The sequence below is a fragment of the Stigmatopora argus genome, chromosome 16, assembly GCF_051989625.1.
Source record: "Stigmatopora argus isolate UIUO_Sarg chromosome 16, RoL_Sarg_1.0, whole genome shotgun sequence".
NCBI classification, from domain to species: Eukaryota; Metazoa; Chordata; class Actinopteri; order Syngnathiformes; family Syngnathidae; genus Stigmatopora; species Stigmatopora argus.
In genome coordinates this window covers 10,148,765-10,169,880 of record NC_135402.1, presented here as the reverse complement: position 1 = coordinate 10,169,880, position 21,116 = coordinate 10,148,765, and the positions used below count along the sequence as shown (strand labels likewise).

Sequence of the window (21,116 nt, the reverse complement as noted above, 5' to 3'; positions counted from 1 at the left end):
TATAAATTGCACGCATGTGTGTGTGTCTGTCTGTGTGTATGTGGATAAAGGTCACTGTTGAATTTTTTTTTCATGTTTATACTTGTAAAGCAGGAGTGCTTAAACTTTGGTTGCTGAAGATCTACTTTTCAAGGAGCCTATCACCCATCTATCTTTTTTTTCTGGGTCACTGATAATGCTCAGCAGTTATCTATGTTCAGGGATGCGCACACTTTTTCATCGTGCAATATATACTAAAGAAATGATCAAATATTTATTTATTCTTGCTTGTTGATGTATTTTGCACATACATATGTACAATTCAACTTTATTTGTATAGCGTTGCTTTTGTACAATATGTGCGCAAGAGAGAGACAGTGTGCTGGAGCTCTTAAAATACTCAAATTTGCTTGCACCAAGTTAGGGGGTTGCTCGGTATTGAGTTGGGTGGGTGGGCAGTTGACACAGTTCCCATCCCATTGCCACAGAAGGGTGCAAAATTGAGGCGTATAATTGCTGCACACGTTTGAAGTTTCCAAGATCAATGTATCACTTAATGAACACTCGTCACAGCTCGTTTATGTTAGGCGAGGGTGTTGGTTCCTCACATAAGAAGTCGTTTATAAGCAATGTCATTAGTATTTTTGTTTAAACAATATTTTTACTGAATTATATTTTGCAACGATCTTTCACATGGTGATTTATACTATTTGCCTTCTATTGCTTCAAAGGTCTTCAATGATACCAAATGTGAAGGGGTGGTGCTTTAAGTACTCTTTTAAGAGAATTGGCATGTGTAAGTGCGAGTACTTTAATGACAAGGCAATACTACTTCTTCTTGAGCAAATCTGATTTTTTTCCCCGCCTCAAAACATCATTGATATTTTCAGTATTTAAATTTGAAAAAAGCGCAATTTTAAAATAATTATGACTCTTCTTTTTTTGTATAGATAGTATGTTTGATAAAATTGAAACCATACTCATTACAAGCATTTAATGTCAATTAAAATGTAACTATTATATACATTGCAAACAAATAAAGGGAAATTATTGGAAAATCTAAAAGTACAAGCCAAAGCCAGATTGAGTCGTAATTTTTGGATTGATTGCCCTTTAGGATGAGCTTGACAGCATTGCTTTCAAGGGAAAAACACCTATAAAGTTCCTTTTAGTGGATCACAAACAGTCGATTCACATTGTAGCAGCCATTGTTATAACCAGAAGAGTGCAATTTAACGACAAGAGGACAAGGGAGTGGTCCCGTGTGAAATCACTTCCTTAATTGCTCATTCACTCCTATTTATGATTAGTTGTAAACTCAGCCATGCACAGGAAACTGTAAAAGACTATATTTTTCCTTATATGACATTATGTTCGAATTCAAATGAGTAATTACCAAACTTTGAATAACCTTTTTCTTCAAAAAAAAAGTCCTAACAATAGAGTAGTAAATTACCTCATGAAAAAGATTGCAATTCAGAAGTAATATAAATATCTAAGAAAATAGAACATTTGGCTCAATTTGTAAAATTACTCACAAAATTCATATTTAAAAGAAAAAAGTCAGGCAAACCAGGCAAAATGCCGTTTATGGGAATCCCAGTCATAGTTTCACCCAAATTATAATTCCTAAAAAGGGAATTTTCATGAACTTTGGGTACTACTGCGTTAACCTATCTATTGTGACCGGACGTTTGGTCGACCGGACGTTTGGTCGACCGGACGTTTGGTCGACCGGACGTTTGGTCGACCGGACGTTTGGTCGACCGGACGTTTGGTCGACCGGACGTTTGGTCGACCGGACGTTTGGTCGACCGGACGTTTGGTCGACCGGACGTTTGGTCGACCGGACGTTTGGTCGACCGGACGTTTGGTCGACCGGACGTTTGGTCGACCGGACGTTTGGTCGACCGGACGTTTGGTCGACCGGACGTTTGGTCGACCGGACGTTTGGTCGACCGGACGTTTGGTCGACCGGACGTTTGGTCGCCGGGTTCGCTCGCTGTCAAATTATGACAGAGAGTTTACTGTTGATATTTTGATATTAGATATTTAGATATTAAACTCCCTCTCTCTCCCTCTCTCATGATTATAATTTTGAGAGCTGGTTTCAACAGTAACAACCCGGCGACCAAACGTCCGTTCTACCAAACGTCCGTTCGACCAAACGTCCGGTCGACCAAACGTCCGTTCGACCAAACGTCCGGTCGACCAAACGTCCGGTCGACCAAACGTCCGGTCGACCAAACGTCCGGTCGACCAAACGTCCGGTCGACCAAACGTCCGGTCGACCAAACGTCCGGTCGACCAAACGTCCGGTCGACCAAACGTCCGGTCGACCAAACGTCCGGTCGACCAAACGTCCGGTCGACCAAACGTCCGGTCGACCAAACGTCCGGTCGACCAAACGTCCGGTCGACCAAACGTCCGGTCGACCAAACGTCTTTCGACGAAACGTCCGAGTACCCCTATCCATGAGCTCATTTCCGCCACCTTGGGCGCACCAGTATGACCACACACATAATCTTTTCAATCAGATGTTAAATTGGATATCATGACTCATCCCGTGACTGGGAATGTCGCATATCCCCAGCCAATTGCCGCATTGTTACCCGATTGATTTTCCTTGACAACCTAGCATATTTTTGATTAATTTCCATTAGTTCGAGGCGATTTCTTTCAGTACGTAGTATTCGAGAAGCAAACATTGTTTATTTCAGACACACCGAGAGATCCTGAGAATAAAGCTAATTTTTGCTTGAGACATTTCAGCGCAATTATAAAACATAAAATTGTAAGTTTAAGCACTGCACCTTGTCCCTGCGTTTTGCCGACTTGCTGACAATGCCTGATTATGATTCACATCCGCAGTTAAACAAAAGGAGTTGAGCTCGTCTACAGCGGATAGAGACAAATGATGCGCCGCTTTTTACAGAAGGGGCAGGATGTTGCCTTATTTGTCAGATTCCAGGATGTATGTAACTGAAGCCTTGACTCAGTGTTGACAGAGTCAAAGGGGTCAAGACCAAACGCTGCCCCTTCGTAGAGAGAAGTTGAGTGAAACTAGTCCTGTCAGCCACAAATGGCCGATTGATCCCGTTAATTCATGCCCACGTGTTTGGATTGTTGTTGTTAGTGGCCCTTGGGGGACTAGAGTCGAGCTTTGAAGACATACGGCTAATTTATATCCACATGCGGCCTGGCTGTACGCAAAGAGTCTGGAGCTTGGCGAGGAAGCAGATTTAAGGTTCGCCTCGTGTGTTGAAGTTGTCAAGACATCGAAATTTTGGTCCAAATTTTAGCAAATAATAAAAAAATATTGTCCAATGTTGAATCGTGTACTGTTTTTTCAATGAGTGGAAAATCCCATTTATTAAAAAAAACGGGGAAAAAATGCTGGCATTGGTTGTTGCATGAACTGGTTCTGAAAAAATACCAACTATGAAAAATAATGTTTGAGTTGGGTAGAATAACTATGAGGCAGACGTGCTAACCAATGTCACCAAGTTTTAAATAATAAGTCTAAAAACAGTCACTTTCCCTAACGCTGTTTAAATAGAATTACTAAATGCATTATAGACATGCTGGGGTTGTGCATATTTAACATTTGAAGGAAATTGTTTTGTCAAATTAAGTGCTTTGCTGGCAACCTGTGACATTTGTAGGCAATTATATATTCTTTAGGTTCAGAGATTTTTGCTATTTGTGGCAGTTTGTGCCCTCTACCTCTTTAATCCCTTGACACCTGTTGCGCCCAATTTGTCACTAGCGGTTTCCATTCAAGATGCATTTAAGAAGGCCAATGCATTCTTGTAATGCAGGGGTGTGAAACCAATTCCCCAAAGGGCCTGTTTTTTTGTTCCAGCCAGTATGGCACACTCCGTTTAACCAATGAATTTTCTGCTGAAACAAGGAGCACTTGACTGCAATTATTTTACTTGCAAGAGATCTCATCCCATCCCATCTTATCTCATTTTCTGAACCGCTTTATCCTGATTAGGGTCGCAGGGGGTGCTGGAACCAATCCCAACTGTCTCCGGGCCAGAGGCAGGGGACACCCTGAATCGGTGGCCAGCCAATCGCAGGGCACAAGGAGACGGACAACCACGCACACTCACACCCATACCTAGGGGCAATTTTACAGTGTCCAATCAGCTTAATAATGCATGTTTTTGGAATGTGGGAGGAAACCGGAGTACCCGGAGGAAACCCACACAGACACGGGAAGAACATGCGAACTCCACACAGATGGACCTGGAATTCAACCCAGAGCTGTGAGGCCGACGCGCTAACCACTCGCCCCACCGGGCCGCCCGTACTTGCAGGAGATCACATTAAGGAAAACTTGCACCAATACGTGGTCCTTTAGTTAGACGCCTGTGTTCTAATGAGTACATTTTTATGATAGTAAAATTAAATTCAAGTACCAAGCAGATTACGGTACTTCCTCTTTCCTTGGAGGGTGACGTGTCAGTGGGTGAAGTAACTTAGAATCTCTTGTGGTGGTGATGTCTCCAATGATGTCATCATGACTTTTTGAACCCATAAATCGTATTTTGTGCAGTTTCCTTGGAACGCCGGAGCCCCCAACCACCACCCCACCCCCTATTCCTTGCTACCCTGATCTGCTCCTGCCTTTTTGATGTTTGGTCATTTTCAGAGGATCATAATTGAGAAAAACATTTCAGGTTTTAAAAATGTATTCAATTATTTTTAAGTATTTATAGGCAGAAAATACAAAATAATCATATGCTATATCCAAAAAATACATATACAGTACAATAATGTCCATTTTTATTTACACTAGAGAAACAATCTTTGCAGATCAAAGGGAAAATCAAAAAACCAAGACAAGTCACCTTCAATTATTTCTTATATAAATTAATTTAATCCAGAGATATATTGCAAAAAACACAGTTATATAAAGTAGTTTTGTACTACCACAAGTAAATCAAACTTTACAGAACAAAGAGAGCGTAAAAGTATAGTCACAATCATCAATTCCTCATATTGGACTACCTTTTTTTATATCAATTTATCTATGAGAACCAAATATTTAAATATGATTTGTTTGCCATCTTATTCTGTGCTACACTACTGACTTGAAAAATTATCTATTTTTTTGCTAATAACCCTTTTATATGGCTTCAAAGTTCCATAGCTTTTTCTAAGAGCAAAATCCACACAAAGGTATGACAGGAATGGTGTGGAATGATTTTGAATCAAAGGAAAGTGAAGCAATGTTCCTCGCGCTTATCTTGGTCTGGGTAATGTCTGTGTTAAAAGCATCTACGGGGAAGGATCTGCTTTCCTTCATGGTTTTTCGATACAGGACTCGCTTGTTAGCCCTCAGTGGCATCACTAAGTCACATGACCATGAGAAAGTCGTATCCGCTTACCATGTTGGTGGTCTGTAAAACAGCCAAGGAGTTTTGTAGTATTAGTGTTAACGCTCTCTTACATATAGCTGTCAACAGCCTGTGAAAATGACAAATGTCGATATTTTTTTTCCTTTTTTCCAAGAATGTTGCTGAATTGCTTGGTACATAACATATGACATGAAAGTATGTTACACAAATAACATTGAAACATAAAAAAATAATTTATATATAAATAAGTAGAAATATTATTTGTCGGGACAACTTGGTAGGCGAGTGATTATCACGTGAGGCTCCGTTCTCGGGTCAAGGGTTCGATCCCATGGAGGTCCTCACTGTGTGGAGTTAGCATGTTCTCCCTAGTTTTGCGTGTATTTTTTGGGGGAGAACTCCGGTTTCTTCCCACATCACAAAAACATGCAAGGTAGGCTGATTTAACATTGCCCCTAGGTATGAGTGTGAGCGTGATTGGTTGTTCTTTTTCTCCTTGTGCCCTGCGATTGGCTGGCCACCGATTTAGGGTGTTCCCTGCCTGGTGCCTGAGTTAGCCTGGATATGCTCCAGCACCCCCCGCGACCCTTGTGAGGATAAGATGTACAGAAAAGTAATAAATGAATTAAAAAAATGAATAATAATGTTATAAAGATATGTTGTAAGACACAAAGTTATGAGAAATGGTGTAATATAAACAGGATTAGGGGGCATTTTGGATCATTAAAAAAGTTAAGTTATTTCAAGAAAAAAACAAGTTGCAATATTATAAAAATACATCTGATTGAAAGTGTAAAGTCATTCACTCAAGATAATTATATCATGCGAAAAAAAATCACAAACACTAGTCTGAGATAAAACTAGCATGTTTTTTTCATTAAAATTTCACAAAGTGACTAGATAAACTTCCATCTTCATGCAACATCATGAGTTTGAGAGCAAAATTAATTATTTGCTCAATCAAAAAAGAAACACTAACTGTAAACACTAATTCTCTCTGAATGAGAAAAAACATACACATTTGAAACAGTGAAACCACATTAATAGGAAAAAGATCAAAAAAAATCATTCTCGAAAATATGGTCACAAATCAAAAGCCAAAGTCACCGTTTTTATTTACATTTTTTAATCGCGTGCATTACTAGCGCGTCTCTCAACGTAGCACTCCATCCGTTGACGTTTTCGAATTAATGGCCTCGCTGATTCACAATTCATACCATTTTTAGCCGTCTCTGCGATCCCCCAAACCTTATATAGAAAGTCATCGCTTGGCTGTCATAGATGTAATCACAACAGAGTCATTCTTTTGTGTACATTACAAATTCCTGGTGCGTTCTCTGGAGATAGATGTCCCTCCAAAGGCTGAAATGGGCATATAAAGATTCCCTGTCAAGCTGTATAAAAACAAATCTCCTCTCAAAGGCATTTTTTTGTCTTCGTTAGCTACCAATAACAGCAGCACACCGCTGATCCTGTTTTCTGGATATTCTAAGAACGCGCTTACTCAAATTAGATGAAGAGTCATTATCTTGTCCGCTTCTAATGCTCCACTCTTCCTGTCTGGAGAGGTTAGGATGCATTAGAATACAGGGAAATGCAACTTAAATGCAACCGAGTTGTGTACAAAGTACGTCTGGAGGCAGAAGCCAAAATAATGTTGAAGAAATCCGATCATGTGATCAGAAATTGCGCCCCTTCACGCCATTTTCAAAGGCTCGAAATCGGGTAAAAAGATAAGGTTCATTCTTTTTTATTTTCATTCATTTTCTGAGCCGCTTATCCTCACAAGGGACACGGGGGTGCTGGAGACTATCCCAGCCTACTACGGGCGTCGGGCAGGGGACACCCTCAATCGGTGGCCAGCCAATCGTGAGGCACAAAGAAACGGACAACCATTCACGCTCATACTCATACCTAGGGGCAGTTCAGAGTGTTTCACCAGCCTATTCTGCATGTTTAGGGATGTGGGAGGAAACCGGAGTACCCGGAGAAAACCCACGCAGGCCCGGGGAGAACAAGCAAACTCCACACAGTGAGTAACAACCTGGCATTGAACCATCGACCCCAGAACTGTGAGGCCGACGTGTTAACCACTCTTCCGCCGAGGCGCCGGCTTTTAACATGGATTTATTTATTTTTATGTATTAAGTAAGGGCTGCGAACAACAATTGTGAGGTTTTTTCCAAAAAATGGACACAGAGGACTTTAATATATATTTACACCAGTGAAACAATCTTTGCAGAACAAAGATAAAATGTCTAACAATTATACAATCGTCAAGAAAGATCAAGAATCAAGAGAACTCAATTTATCACATTGCATTATGAACCGGTTCTCAGCAATCGCAAGGACACGCAGAAAGAAATTGTTTCCTCCCACATTCCAAAAACATGCATGGTAGGCTGATTGGACACTCTAAATTGCCCCTAGGTATGAATGCGTGTGAATGGTTTTCTGTCTCCTTGTGCCCTGCGATCGGCTGGCCACTGATTCTTGTTCCCTGTCTCAGGCCCAAAGTCAGCTGGGTTAAGCTCCAGACCCCACACGACCCTTGTGAGGATAAGTGATTGAAAATGAGATGAGATGAATGATTGAATGAAAAAAACAGGAAATGTATTTGCGGTTCGGGGATGTTTGATTTCGTTTGGCAGTGGCTCCTTAGCTGGTAACCGGTCAAATCGTCCCAGGGGCTATTTAGCCGGTAACCGGTCAAATAGCCTATATGGCCCCATATGGCTATTTAGCCGGTAAGAATTCTGCGTGGGGTAAATAGTAAGAAACTACAGCTACGGAGCCACTGCCTAAATAATAGTCATTAAATCCCTATTTACCAGTGGCGGGCCGTCAGGGCCTTCAAGGCCTTCTCTGCTGGCCTAAGAAATATCTGAATCATATATTATATTTTGTCCATCAATACTTATTAAATAATTCCAAATTGTCTGTTAGCTTCCTTTCATTGCTTTTCCCCTGGTTGCACTGCTTCCAGATGTGTTTTCATATTGAAGCATTTAACCAATCACATTTCAGCCATTATTTGTTGCCAGGGTCAGAAATCTGCCTCAAGGCCTTCACAATCAGTTCTGCAGGCTCTGCTGCATTAAACAAGCATTGATAAGACTGGGAAAATCACCCCCCTGGCCCGGTTGTAATGTCTGAAAAGCTCCAGTATTTGTATTTAATCATTGAATGCTGCTAGGAAGTGGATTTTACCCCATTTTTGTGCATTGATTTATTGATTATTTTTTATGTGTCGCAGCTGTAGCTGCAGTAGAGATTTTATAGCCATAAAATAGTTTTTGAGGGTTGGATTGATTCGTTGAAGGCGCAACGAGAAAAGGCACGGACCGCCACTGCTATTCACCTAATGATAAAATCTATCAATTGGCAATAACACATCAAATTTCAATGAGATTGGTTGAATGGTTTAGAAAATCCCCTATTCACTCAATGTTAAATAATACGTTACCGGCTAAATAGCCCCTGGGACTATTTGACCAGTTACCAGCTAAGGGGCCACTGCCATTTCGTTTGATGTTTCGCGACTTGGAAATTTTTTCGTATCTCGGAACCAAATCCCATCCAGCCTTTTCACAACCTGAATATTTCCTATGTAGAAGCATTAAGCAAGAAGATATTATTTTTAATAGGGAAAACCCTTTATAGAGGTTCTATTGTATACAATTCACATGCTAATGTAATGCTATTGAAGTGGAATGTGTTCAGCTGTCACTTAAGACAGAACAGCAGTGTAAATGTTCACTTCCGGGCACTAGTAAGAATTTCCCATGCTCTGGCAGACCAAGCCCACCGAATAGGGTCCCGCGTATGAACTTCCCTCCTCCGCCTTCCTCTTCTTCCTCCTCACGCTGGCGCAGTCCTTCAGAGCGCGAGCAGACGCGTGATGGACTAGAGCTCGTCACGCTGTGGACTTTTTAGAGGAGACTTGCGTGTTCAGTCATTTTCTGCGTCCCCTGTCACTCAACTTGAAGGAATAATAATTAACGGTCCGTTATTTTGACAGAGCCGAGATGCCGGGGACTTCAGGCTGCACTCTCGCGACAGCCGCGCTCGCTGGTGAGTTCATTTTAATAACACTTAATAAAATAATTGCTACCAGGCGTCCTTTTCCCCAAACTGCGCTGAGGTCATTAAACCGCGTATCATTGGCGTCCAACAGCATCCACGTTGTCACCCATTTTCTAAGGTCTTATAGTGGGATTTATCCCAAGGGAATTCATCTTGTTTCCCATACAAATGGATATTGGGACAAGTTTTTCATTAAGTAAAACACAGCTGCTTTCTTTTTTATTGAGACTACAATTGAGATCTTCAATCATTTTCATGCATGGGTCTCTCAGAATAGCAAATGTTCTTTGAAGGAGCACTCCAAATGTTTCAGATTTACATGAATGCCCCACTGAGTTCTTTTTTGGATGCTAAATGTGTGATTAGGGACATTTTTTAACCACAACAAAGCAGAGGATCTGTTTCATTGTTGTATGTTTAATACCCAGCATGCATTAATTGCCCCCCTCACTAAAATCACACCTGTTTTGATGTGTCTAGCATGGCAGAACATTTTAAATTATGGGGGGTTGTGTTAAAATTGGGTTTAGTTCTGGTTTCTTAAAGGGACCGACATCATTCATCATGTCCATTCATTCATTTATCATTTATCATCTATTGTTTTTGTTTTAAGAGCTCAAATAAACACCCAAAACGTTTTTAATATCTTATTCTTCACACTGACCTTATGTTGCCAAAAAGTCAGCGAAACCTGAACAAATCCCAGTTCATGCAACGTTAAAATAAATAATACAAACTCTTTATTGTAGTAATTTTCTGATGTTTTTCCTCCCAGTATAACTTCAATCTCCTTGCATTACGGGCAAAGCAGATTTGTGTTGACGCAGACCTTACGTCGACAGGGGTTGAAGCCAATGAAATCAAACAAATTCTGGTGCACATTATGGAAAAATAAGGAGAAAAATGACTTTAATATCATAGTTAACATTTTTTTTCACTTATTTTTCGAATTTAGTTGCAATTTTACAATTCGCGACTTCATTCTTGTAATTTTGTGAATTTAATTTCGTAATATTACAACTTTTCTCTCGAAAAATGACAATGTAGGACTTCTTACATTAGTATAGTGTCGTGTTTACACTTGACTAAAGAAAACATGTTTCTGCTGTTGCTCTGCTAACATTTGTGGACCTTCATGATGTGTGACTCACTCGGGTGTCTCTGCACACATTATTCATATTGTAAAATCTCATCTCATTTTCTGAACCGCTTTATGCCCACTAGGGTCGTGTGGGGTGCTGGAGCCTATCCCAGCTGACTTTGGGCCAGAGGCGGGCGACACCCTGAATTAGAGGCCAGCCAATCGCAGGGCACAAGGAGACAAACAACCATTCACACTCACACTCGTACCCAGGGGCAATTTAGATTGTCCAATCAGCCTATCGTGCATGTTTTTGGAATGTGGGAGGAAACCGGAGTACCCGGAGGAAACCCACGCAGGCCCGGGGAGAACATACAAACTCCACACTGGCGCTAACACTTGCTTCACCGGGCCGCCCCATTGTAAAATCAGCAATATCATTGTTTCTGTTTGTCTCTGCACACATTATTCATATTGTAAAATTAGCTATATCATCTTTTCCCAGTAGAAATGTTGGCTCTTGATTTGCAGCTCAACTCCAACGTTCTCTTTTTGAGTTTTCATGTTCTCTACCTTGTTTGTGGGGGGTTTCTTTATGGTCCCACAATCTCACAAAAACAAAACAAAAAGAGAGTTGTTGTGCTATAAAAAAATCTCTTTTGAAAAATGGGTTGGATGAGAAATGAAATTTCAGTTACATGCATAGCACAGCAAAAATTTGTATCCAATTATGTACAGGTATGATACAGAAAAAGTTCAGAACTTCTAATCAATCAAGCAAAATGTACAGATATGATGTGAGAAGCAATTCAGCAGTTCAATTCAATCAAGCCAAAGCATCAGTAGGATACCAAAACAAAGGAGCACACAATATCAGTTTGAGGAATATGTAGAAATAGAATTCTCTTTCATGGTGATCCTAAAAGTGAAAGAAAACGCGAATATTCTGGAGAGAGCTAAGGTTAAAATGAAGTTTACTTACCAAAAACCAAGACAGCAGCCCCCACATAGTCAGCTCAACCCCGTTGGAAACAATAACCACCAACACGAACGTAATGTGAGAATCTTAACGTATCCATCCATCCATAAATCACACTTTATAAGGATCATAGATTATTGGCTCTAACCCACGTGTCAAAGTGGCGGCCGGGGGGCCAAATCTGGCCCGCCGCATCATTTTGTGTGGCCCGGGAAAGTAAATCATGAGTGCCGACTTTCTGTTTTAGGATCAAATGAAAATGAAGAGTATAGATGTATATTAAATTTCCTGATTTTCCCCCTTTTAAATCAATCATTGTAATTTTTTAATCTATTTTTTTCTGTGTTTTTAGTTCAAAAATCATTTTGTAAAATCTACAAATATATATAAAAAAAATCTAAAATAAACATTGTTTTAGATGTATAAAAACTGAATATTCAGGGCTTTTAATCCAGTTCTTTTAATCCATATATATAAAAAAAATCTAAATATTATATCTAAAATGGTCCAGCCCACGTGAAATCAAGTTGACGTTAAAGCGGCTCGCGAACCAACCCGAGTCTGACACCCTTACTCTAACCTGTCCATCGGTATGAGTTTGCAAGCCAAACATTCACTGCCCGACCTTCCCAGTTCCACTGGTTTGGACATTTCTGCCTGTCAAACGCATTGAAACACAATCATTCACTGCCATTCCTCCAGATTCAACTGGTTTGGATGTCTATCGCTGTCAATCATGATGCGTTAAATACAACCTGTGATGCAAGTGGTGGGGATTTCCTTCAGTTCTATCCAAGTAGGCCGTGAAATATACAGTATAGTACAAGCCAAACCAAAACATCTGTCTTATTACACCAATTTGCCTCGCTTGTGCACATGACTTTGACTTGCGGTGCCCCTTAGAATAATGTGAAAGCCTGTTGAGTTGTGTGCAGAAGCTCATGAAGCAAATCATTACTTCCCCGTGTCATGCCCACCCCCCCATGACCTCGATTCCGTCTGCACACCTTTACTATGGATTGTTCACCAGTGGATCTGGATGTACTTAAAACTGATGGTTTGCACTAAAAGCTGATCCGCTGTGACCTCACCTGTGTTAGAAGCTACAAGTTATCCCATGCTGCGATACACCAGATAGCTACACCGCGCTCAGCCAGAGGTGATTGGTAGTGGCAAGCATTTAATCTCCGCAAATTCTGAACGGAGATGGGGTTTTACAGGTGGTTTCAGTTTGGATGGGAATAAAGGGAGGGCGGCATCTGGCTTCAATCAGCTCATGTAAGAGCTAAGACCCAGTGTAAAGACTTGTAAGGCACTTGTAACAACCGTGGTTTCAATTATGCTTTTTTGGTTTTGCAAAATTTCTAAGTGTATTTTTGCTGTTTTTGAAGGTATTTGCAGAATGGTGAAATTAGGACCACATTTGTGAATAATGTTGATGGCAAAACTAAGGCTGTGTTCAGACAGCAGGCATATCTGATTCCTTAAATCTGATTTTGAGGACTGACTTTTCATATTGTTTTTTAGCAAGTAGACAAAACACATTTGGACCTGTTGTTGTTCAACAGCTGTTCGCACTGAGAAGCATCTTAGCCATATCGGACGGGAATACACCTCTCATATGCGGTTTCATTCTGTCCTGCAAAAATCCTGTGCTTTCTTCTGTTCAAACTACTAAAGTCTATTAAAGACTATTAAATCCGGATTGTCTAAAAATCACATTTTTCTGCAAGTCTGAACAATGCATAAACAAACTAAATGCAGGCTTATGCAATCATAATTTGTCCAAATGCTGATTGGTTTAGACCACATGTGTCAAAGTGGCGGCCCGGGGGCCAAATCTGGCCCGCCGCATCATTTTGTGTGGCCCGGGAAAGTAAATCAAGAGTGCCAACTTTCTGTTTTAGGATCAAATTAAAATGGAGTATAGATGTAGATTAAATTTCCTGATTTTCCCCCTTTTAAATCAATAATTGTCATTTTTTAATCAATTTTTTCTATGTTTTTAGTTCAAAAATCATTTTGTAAAATCTAAAAAAATATATATAAAAAAGCTAAAATAAACATTGTTTTAGATCTATAAAAAATGAATATTCAGGGCTTTTAATCCAGTTCTTTTTATCCATTTATAAAAAAAAATCTAAATATTATATCTAAAATGGTCCGGCCCACGTAAAATCAAGTTGACGTTAAAGCGGCCCGAGTCTGACACCCTTGGTTTAGACTTTTCTTCTCTGGTACCATGTATTCTCGTAAGGGTTACGGGGGGTTTGCTGGAGCATAGCCCAGCTGACTTTGGGTAAAAGGCAGACTACACCCTGAACTGGCCGCCAGTCAGCCGTAGGGCCCACGCCTGCCCGCACCAATATTGTCCCTTTATTAAATATATCAAAATAAAATGTCAGGCACTACTACACCATCAGGCGGGTCTGGTTGAGACTTGTAATACGAAATACCCCAAACGCAAGCGAGTGAATGCTATGTCACAAGCAGCAATAAACCGTGTGGTACAAGTGTTATAAAGGTCTAGCAAGCGCAAAATGATTGTGAATTTATACCAAAAACATGCTTTCGCATGCATCAAACATTCTCGTGCGCAAACACGAGGTATTTCACATTTTAGCAGGAATTTGACACCATGAATGCTACACGGTACATTTGAGTATAGGGAAGACACTTGAGGTTCATTTCAATACATTGCTTTCACCTCTTGCCTTTATTATTATAACTATCTTGGGAAATCCAGCCTTTTCAGAGACCTTATGCTTACATCTGGAATACACAGCAAATCTGAACTACTAGTTATTCTTTCTCTTGCTAAACCTATCACCATTTTGATCCAAACACATAAGAAATTAACACCTGTATTGGTGACAATGCATCAATTATACTTTGTGAGTAACCCACTTAGTTCTGAAAAACCCTTCAGCCTTGTCGATGTCGCTTAGTGCAGGTTTTTGCAGAATGCACTCTAAAATCATCTCACCTCTTCTGCGTTTTTTCGGATTGTGCAAATGCCTTTAATAATTCACAAGTTAAAATCTATTGATGTTTGTGCGCACCAACGTTGCCTCCTAATAATTAGTCAATATTTTGACCAAATCAAATTTAGACCATGATGTCCAAAAATGTTTTTCTCCGAAGGCCACTTTCGAAAAGATAAAAAAATGCAAGTGCCAACTTGAAATTGTTTTACTTCCATTTGGTAAACAGAGAATGGGAATTTAAGTATTAACTCGTTGGCTACCTTTGACGACAATAGAGGTCCAATCCATTTTGACTGGGAGGGCTTACAACGATTGAATGATCAGTCAAATTGAATTGGACGTCTATTCCTGCCAATAGCAGTGAGATGTTATCACCCATTGTATACTTCACAATTAAAATGGATTTGATGTTAGTCTCAACAAAGGTTGCTGAACAAAGAGAACATTTCCAGCAACAGCAAAGAAAATCATAACCAAATTTATTGTGTTGGATTCATTTTTCTATAGTTTTATAAAGCTTATCATGTATACCAAAATACGGAAATTCTACAGTTTCCTCCATTTATTTGAACATGTTGTATGGTTTTGACCCATACGCTACTGGCGAGACAACATTTAAACGACTAGCTCCAACTAATGTTAACGCTGAGAATTGCAACAGAATGTAAACTAAATTCAAACCTCTTGTGCAGGCCATCTCATCTCATCTCCTCTCATTTGTTGAATTGCTTTATCCTCATTAGGGTCGTGGGGGGTGCTGGAGCCTATCCCAGCTGACTCCGGGCCAGTGGCAGGGGACACCCTGAACTGGTGGCCAGCCAATCGCAGGGCACAAGGAGACAGACAAACATTCGCTCTCACACTCATACCTAGGGGCAATTTAGAGTGTCCAATCAGCCTACCATGCATGTTCTTGGAATGTGGGAGGAAACTGGAGTACCCAGAGAAAACCCACGAAGGAGAACATGCAAACTCCACACAGATGTAAGTGACCTGGATTTGAACCCAGGACCCCAGAGCTGTGAGGCCGACGCGCTACCCATATTCAACAATATTTTCCGAAGTTCGGGACAATAAAAACTGTGTAGTGGGCTGCAGTTAGCCCACTGATTGTTGTAGAATATAAAGAATAAAGCGTGTAAATCAAGGGTGTAGAGCCTTATTTCTTTTAGTGTAAAAGAACGAGCAAATCGGGTGCAAAAGTGAAATGTTAACCAAACCTTAGCCGCAGCCACATTACGGAGGAACTAAAACTTGGTGTTTGTGGTTTCACTTCAGTTTTTGCAAAATGTATCTAACAGGCATTTGTTGCAAGAACACATCCAGGAATCGTATAGACAGAGAGATGAATGTGTTGGTAGTCTTCCTGGATATCTCTTTAACCAGTAAACAAGTGACTGCCTGCTATCTTAAATATTTTCTGTGATCTCACCAGGTTTGGAAACCACAAAAAGGGGTATTGGAAGTAAAATGCCTATTAAGGACAAACCAGTCCTCATGTTTTTTTAATCTCATGTTTTCACAATCAACGATAGAACTCACTCAAACACTCACTCGCCATTGTTCGTACAAACCAAAATGAAAAGGAAATCATTAATTTAAAAGAAATAAGAACACCCTAACCAAGGTTGACCTGTTCTAAAATCCACTTAATTCAAAAAGTCAAATTGCAAAGTGTATTTTATTCCTTTTATTAGTCATCATTGTCTTCACTTGCACCTTTCTTACGTGTTGCAGTTTCTTGAGATTTGCTGACCAAGACATTTAGTTTGAACTCCACGTTGCTTGACTATGTACCTTGGAAATTCCACTGTAGTGTGTAAAAGGTTTCCAAAACCTTGACAGTGACCATTTATTTAAGCTTTTTAGAACAATGCATGCAAACTTAAATGACATCAAGTTTTTTTGGGGGGGACAGAAAAGCACGTGGGAGAAACTACAGTTAATAGTTGTGTTAAAAGTTTCATTAGTTATGATTTGTGTCGCTCAAAATTATGCCAGCATTTGGCCATGACATGATAACAGGGTGTGAAGTCATGAGTCAGAATAAAAAAAACTACATCCGGCATACATGTATGCAAGCAATTTGCTGAAATGAACATCTCTCAGATTTGCTTGCAAAAGTGTCAAACCTGAGCTGAGACACATTCTAGAAGAAATGATACTTTTTTTTTTAAATCAGTTGAAAAAGTCTAGGTTTAGGCCGATGCTTTGAAATTAGGTTAAAAACTTATTATGATTACATTTTCAGAAAGATTTTCAAAATGTGGTTGGAGTACCACTACTGGAAAGAATCTCTAAATTGAAAACACTCTACACTTATAAATATGACATTTTTACATTTAAAATCCTGTTTAATCAAACAAATTAACGTTTAGCCATGCACACAAAAGTTTCAACAAATATACTATAATAATTGATTCAACTTGAGTTCAATACTGTTCCGACTGTTTGTTTTTTATCATTGTTTGGAAAATAAGAATATATATATATTATTTTGGAACTAAAGTCTCGTTCTTTTCCTATATTTAACCACATGTTAAAAATCGATCATTCCTTAATTTTACATATTTATTCTCACATGTATGATGGTTTACTAGAGTATGTCTAAACTAACCACTGGTTTAGTCAACATGTTGATCTGCAGTAAAAACGTAATTTATTTACATCTTCTCACTGGTTTTAGTTGAGTTTGTAGTAGAGTAGTGTGTATTTGTATACGTCGTATATTTTCTGAATATTTTTCTCCTTATTCATCCACTGGATGCGTGAACATACAAGAAAACATTAGAAAAACAGCCTTCGCTCATTGATTATTTCATTTAATTAATCTAAACTGCATTCACATGAATTTTGGAACCCAGGCATTATCACTTTTCTGCATTTTTATCATGTTAGGTACACATTTGTTCACTTTGAAGTCTGCTGCCGTGTGTCCTTGTCAGCAGGAACTCGTGATTTTAAGTGGATCACATACAGTTGTAGTATGTAGTTGTACTTTCTAAAGTTCAGTTGTACACCCACTAGGTATCTAGTTGTTGGTTGACAAATATGCAGTAAAAATGGAAGGATTTTTTGTGGCGGCCTGGCGGTTGAGTGCTTAGCGCGTCGGCCTAACAGTTCTGGGGTCGTGGGTTCGATCCCAGGTCAGTCCTAACTATGTGGAGTTTGAATATTCTGCCCGTACCTGCCTGGGTTTTCTCCGGGTACTCCAGTTTCCTCCCACATTCCAAAAACATGCCAAGTAGGCTGGTTGAGAACTCTAAATTGCCCCTATGAATGAGTGTGAGCGTGAATGGTTGTCCGTCTCCTTGTGCCCTGTGATTGGCTGGCCTCTGATTCAGGATTTCTCCCTCCTGGTGGTCGTAGTTAGCTGGGATAGGCTCCAGCACCCCCAGCGGCGCTTGTGAGGACAAGCGGTTCAGAAAATGTCAAATCATAGTTTTAGCTTTCGGAGAACAGTAAGGTCAGAGTATGGTTATATGAGTCAATAAAATTTCAATTCCAGTCTAGTTCAAGGTCAAAGAGAGCTGCTGTCTTTGATGCAAAGTAAAGACACACCCATTGGACTGTCAATCGCAGGGCACAACAGCATATTGACAGAGACATTCAAACTCTCACCGGTCACTACCTAAACCCCCACGAGTGTCTCGCTACACTATCAGTGACTACTGACTGACAGTTTGCCGCCATTGATCCCCGTTATTATCTCGCTGAAGTGTTTGCTTGAAGAACCTAATCTTCATGTAAGAGACCTCTGAGCCTAAAAGCAAACACAGACTCACACTAAACCTTCAGGACTAATCCATTTAACAACAACTCAAACGTTTGCACACTTTGGTGGGGAAAGGGATATCCTTCAAAGCAAGCTTCGGACAAGCAAAACAACCGTGAAGGTGCGACGTCACGTTGTGAGAGCTTCCATCCGTCTTAACCTTCGCAGGAAGGTCATGCCACACACTAGGAGACTCATGCTGAACCCAGAATGTTCCAATGTGTTCTTGAGACTTTTATGTCAGGACCCTTGAACTGACATAAATTAAGTACATAGTGGAGAGAGATGCTTTAAAAACTTCTAACGTTAAATAGGATTTTTTTTCTCTGGTGATTACACACAAATATTTTACTTCAGCCCATTAATTCGTTAAACTGACTGTCCAGCAAAATGCAAAATACATGATGACGTTGATTTTCCTTGTCAACTCGGATGAAGTCAAGATCATTTCTTCTTGTGGGAATTGCTAATCACTTCATAGATTCACCACATCGCGGCCTGGCTGGGCCAAATAAATATGGAAAGTTTAGGAACAATAAAACAAACATGAAATGGGGAAGTTATACTACAGAGAGATGCACAAATAATATTAAATAGAACAATGTTCCTACATCCCTGTTATTCACCCATTGCAGTAGGTCTTGGAGTTTTTTGAACCAATAAATGAACTATTACTGTATAGCAGTGGTCCTTAACCCTGCCCAACCCCATCAGTTTCATATGCGCATTCACTGAACCCCATCAGTTTCATATGCGCATTCACTGAACCCCACCAGTTTCATATGCGCATTCACTGAACCCCACCAGTTTCATATGCGCATTCACTGAACCTCACCAGTTTCATATGCACATTCATCGAACCCTACTTTAGTGTAAAATAAAATATGATTTTTTAAAATTCCAAGCTATATAAATTCCTTGCAGCACTGATTGGCCAAGCAATGTCACGTGATCATCTGCCGCCAGTGATGGTCAAGCGTTCTAATAATGGGGATCAGCTTGTCTTAAGTACATGCCTGTAAACCTCGGCCAGTTGTTCCCCTTATTAATGATTTCAATTCCCTGTATGAAGTGATAATAAACCTTACAAACAAAACGCGACACATATTTACTCACATAGGGTTGGATTGGATTGGATTGGATAACTTTATTCATCCCGTATTCGGGAAATTTCGTTGTCACAGTAGCAAGAGGGTGAGGATGCAGAAATATGATCAAAATACGTATAAAATACGGTAAAAACATATAAGTTGACAGGTATGTGAGTAGTGACTGCAACAATTGTTGGTGTCAGATACATTTCATATTTTGGGTGATTTTGAGGCTGACAAACAAACTCCAAGATTGGCAATCGTGCCATTCGTCTTTTCTGAATGAAGCAAGACAACCCGACAGACAGATTATGGCGATTTATAGTATGAATTCCATAGGAAACAATGCAACGGCAGATGTCAACATAAATCTACATTTACACTAATTAGGGAGAATATCCTAACTGTTCACGAGTCATTCACAAAACATACGTATACATACAGACCAAAAACAGATTCACTGCCTTGTGAGACATGCTTCAACACACGTGGCTTTATAGAGTGGGTGTTGGGGGGCTCGTAAAGTGTGGCATAGTGGGAGGCCATTAAATAGTTACGGTGGGAACACGCCTTTTCCTCACTTTTAATTTAGTGCAGAAGTAATTCAGAGAAACGTCAAGAATTGAGGCAAACTGGGCGGAAGATTTGAGTCATGTAGGCCCATAAACACTGTTGCCAACGTTGCCGTGACCACCTAACATTGCTGTAAATCATCTTTCATGCCTAAAAAACTATTATAATTCTTCTAAAATACTGCATTTGTGCCTTGGTGAGAAACTATTTGATGTTTTGGTTAGCAACAGAGTACTTTACCAGCGCAGGAGAATAGTCCAAGATCATAGACTCTCATATGAAATTTTATAATGCAATACAATATGAGGTACTCAGACGTTTCGTCGAAATACGTTTGGTCCCCGGACGTTTGGTCGACCGGACGTTTGGTCGACCGGACGTTTGGTCGACCGGACGTTTGGTCGACCAGACGTTTGGTCGACTGGACGTTTGGTAGAACGGACGTTTGGTCGCCGGGTTGTTACTGTTGAAACCAGCTCTTAAAATTATAATCATGAGAGAGAGAGTGTGTTTAATATCTAAATATTTTATATCAAAATATCAACAGTAAACTCTCTGTCATAATTTGACAGCGACTGAACCCAGCGACCAAACGTCCGTTCTACCAAACGTCTGTTCTACCAAACGTCCGTTCTACCAAACGTCCGCCCGACCAAATGTCCGGGTACCAAACGTCCAGGGACCAAACGTCTTTCGACCAAACGTCCGGTCACCCAATAGGATTGGTGCTTCTGTAGGTAGCGCTGTTTAGCAACAACATTACAACGGCCTTTAAAGTGAATTTGCAAAACATTTCTCGATACATCCTCGTCTACCTGGATGTTTTAGTATTACTAACCTCTGGGTACCTTACGATGCGGTTTGTGATACCTGATTCATACGTGACTCACAATGACAATTATTTTATAATATGTGGATAAAGCAATTTTCAATACACAAGTCAGGAAATCAACGTTAACAATACAACTCAAAAACAGAAACAAGCCATTCAATTCCTTCTGCTGCAAATTGAAATTTGCTTATCACCAGTAGATGTCAGATCCATTAGAATGGGAAGGAATGGCAGCAAATGAACGTTAATCTGCTGTCATTATTCTCAATTCAAACAAATCACACATCTGTGGCTGTCAATTCTTTTTTTCTTCTCTAAGATCATGTTCTTTTTATCTCATGTAATCCTACACTTTTATTTGCTG

The 21,116-nt window shown here is 40.0% G+C and overlaps 1 protein-coding gene across 1 annotated transcript in view; it reads left to right on the top strand.

Moving 5' to 3' along the window:
• The first annotated feature begins 9,231 nt into the window (after window positions 1-9,231).
• The window catches only part of itga1 (integrin, alpha 1), a 49,988-nt gene continuing 38,103 nt past the window's right edge, over window positions 9,232-21,116 (top strand). The window contains exon 1 of the mRNA XM_077623444.1: window positions 9,232-9,422. Coding sequence (XP_077479570.1) covers window positions 9,377-9,422 — 46 coding nt within the window. The 5' untranslated portion in view covers window positions 9,232-9,376. The remainder of the gene's footprint in view (window positions 9,423-21,116) is intronic.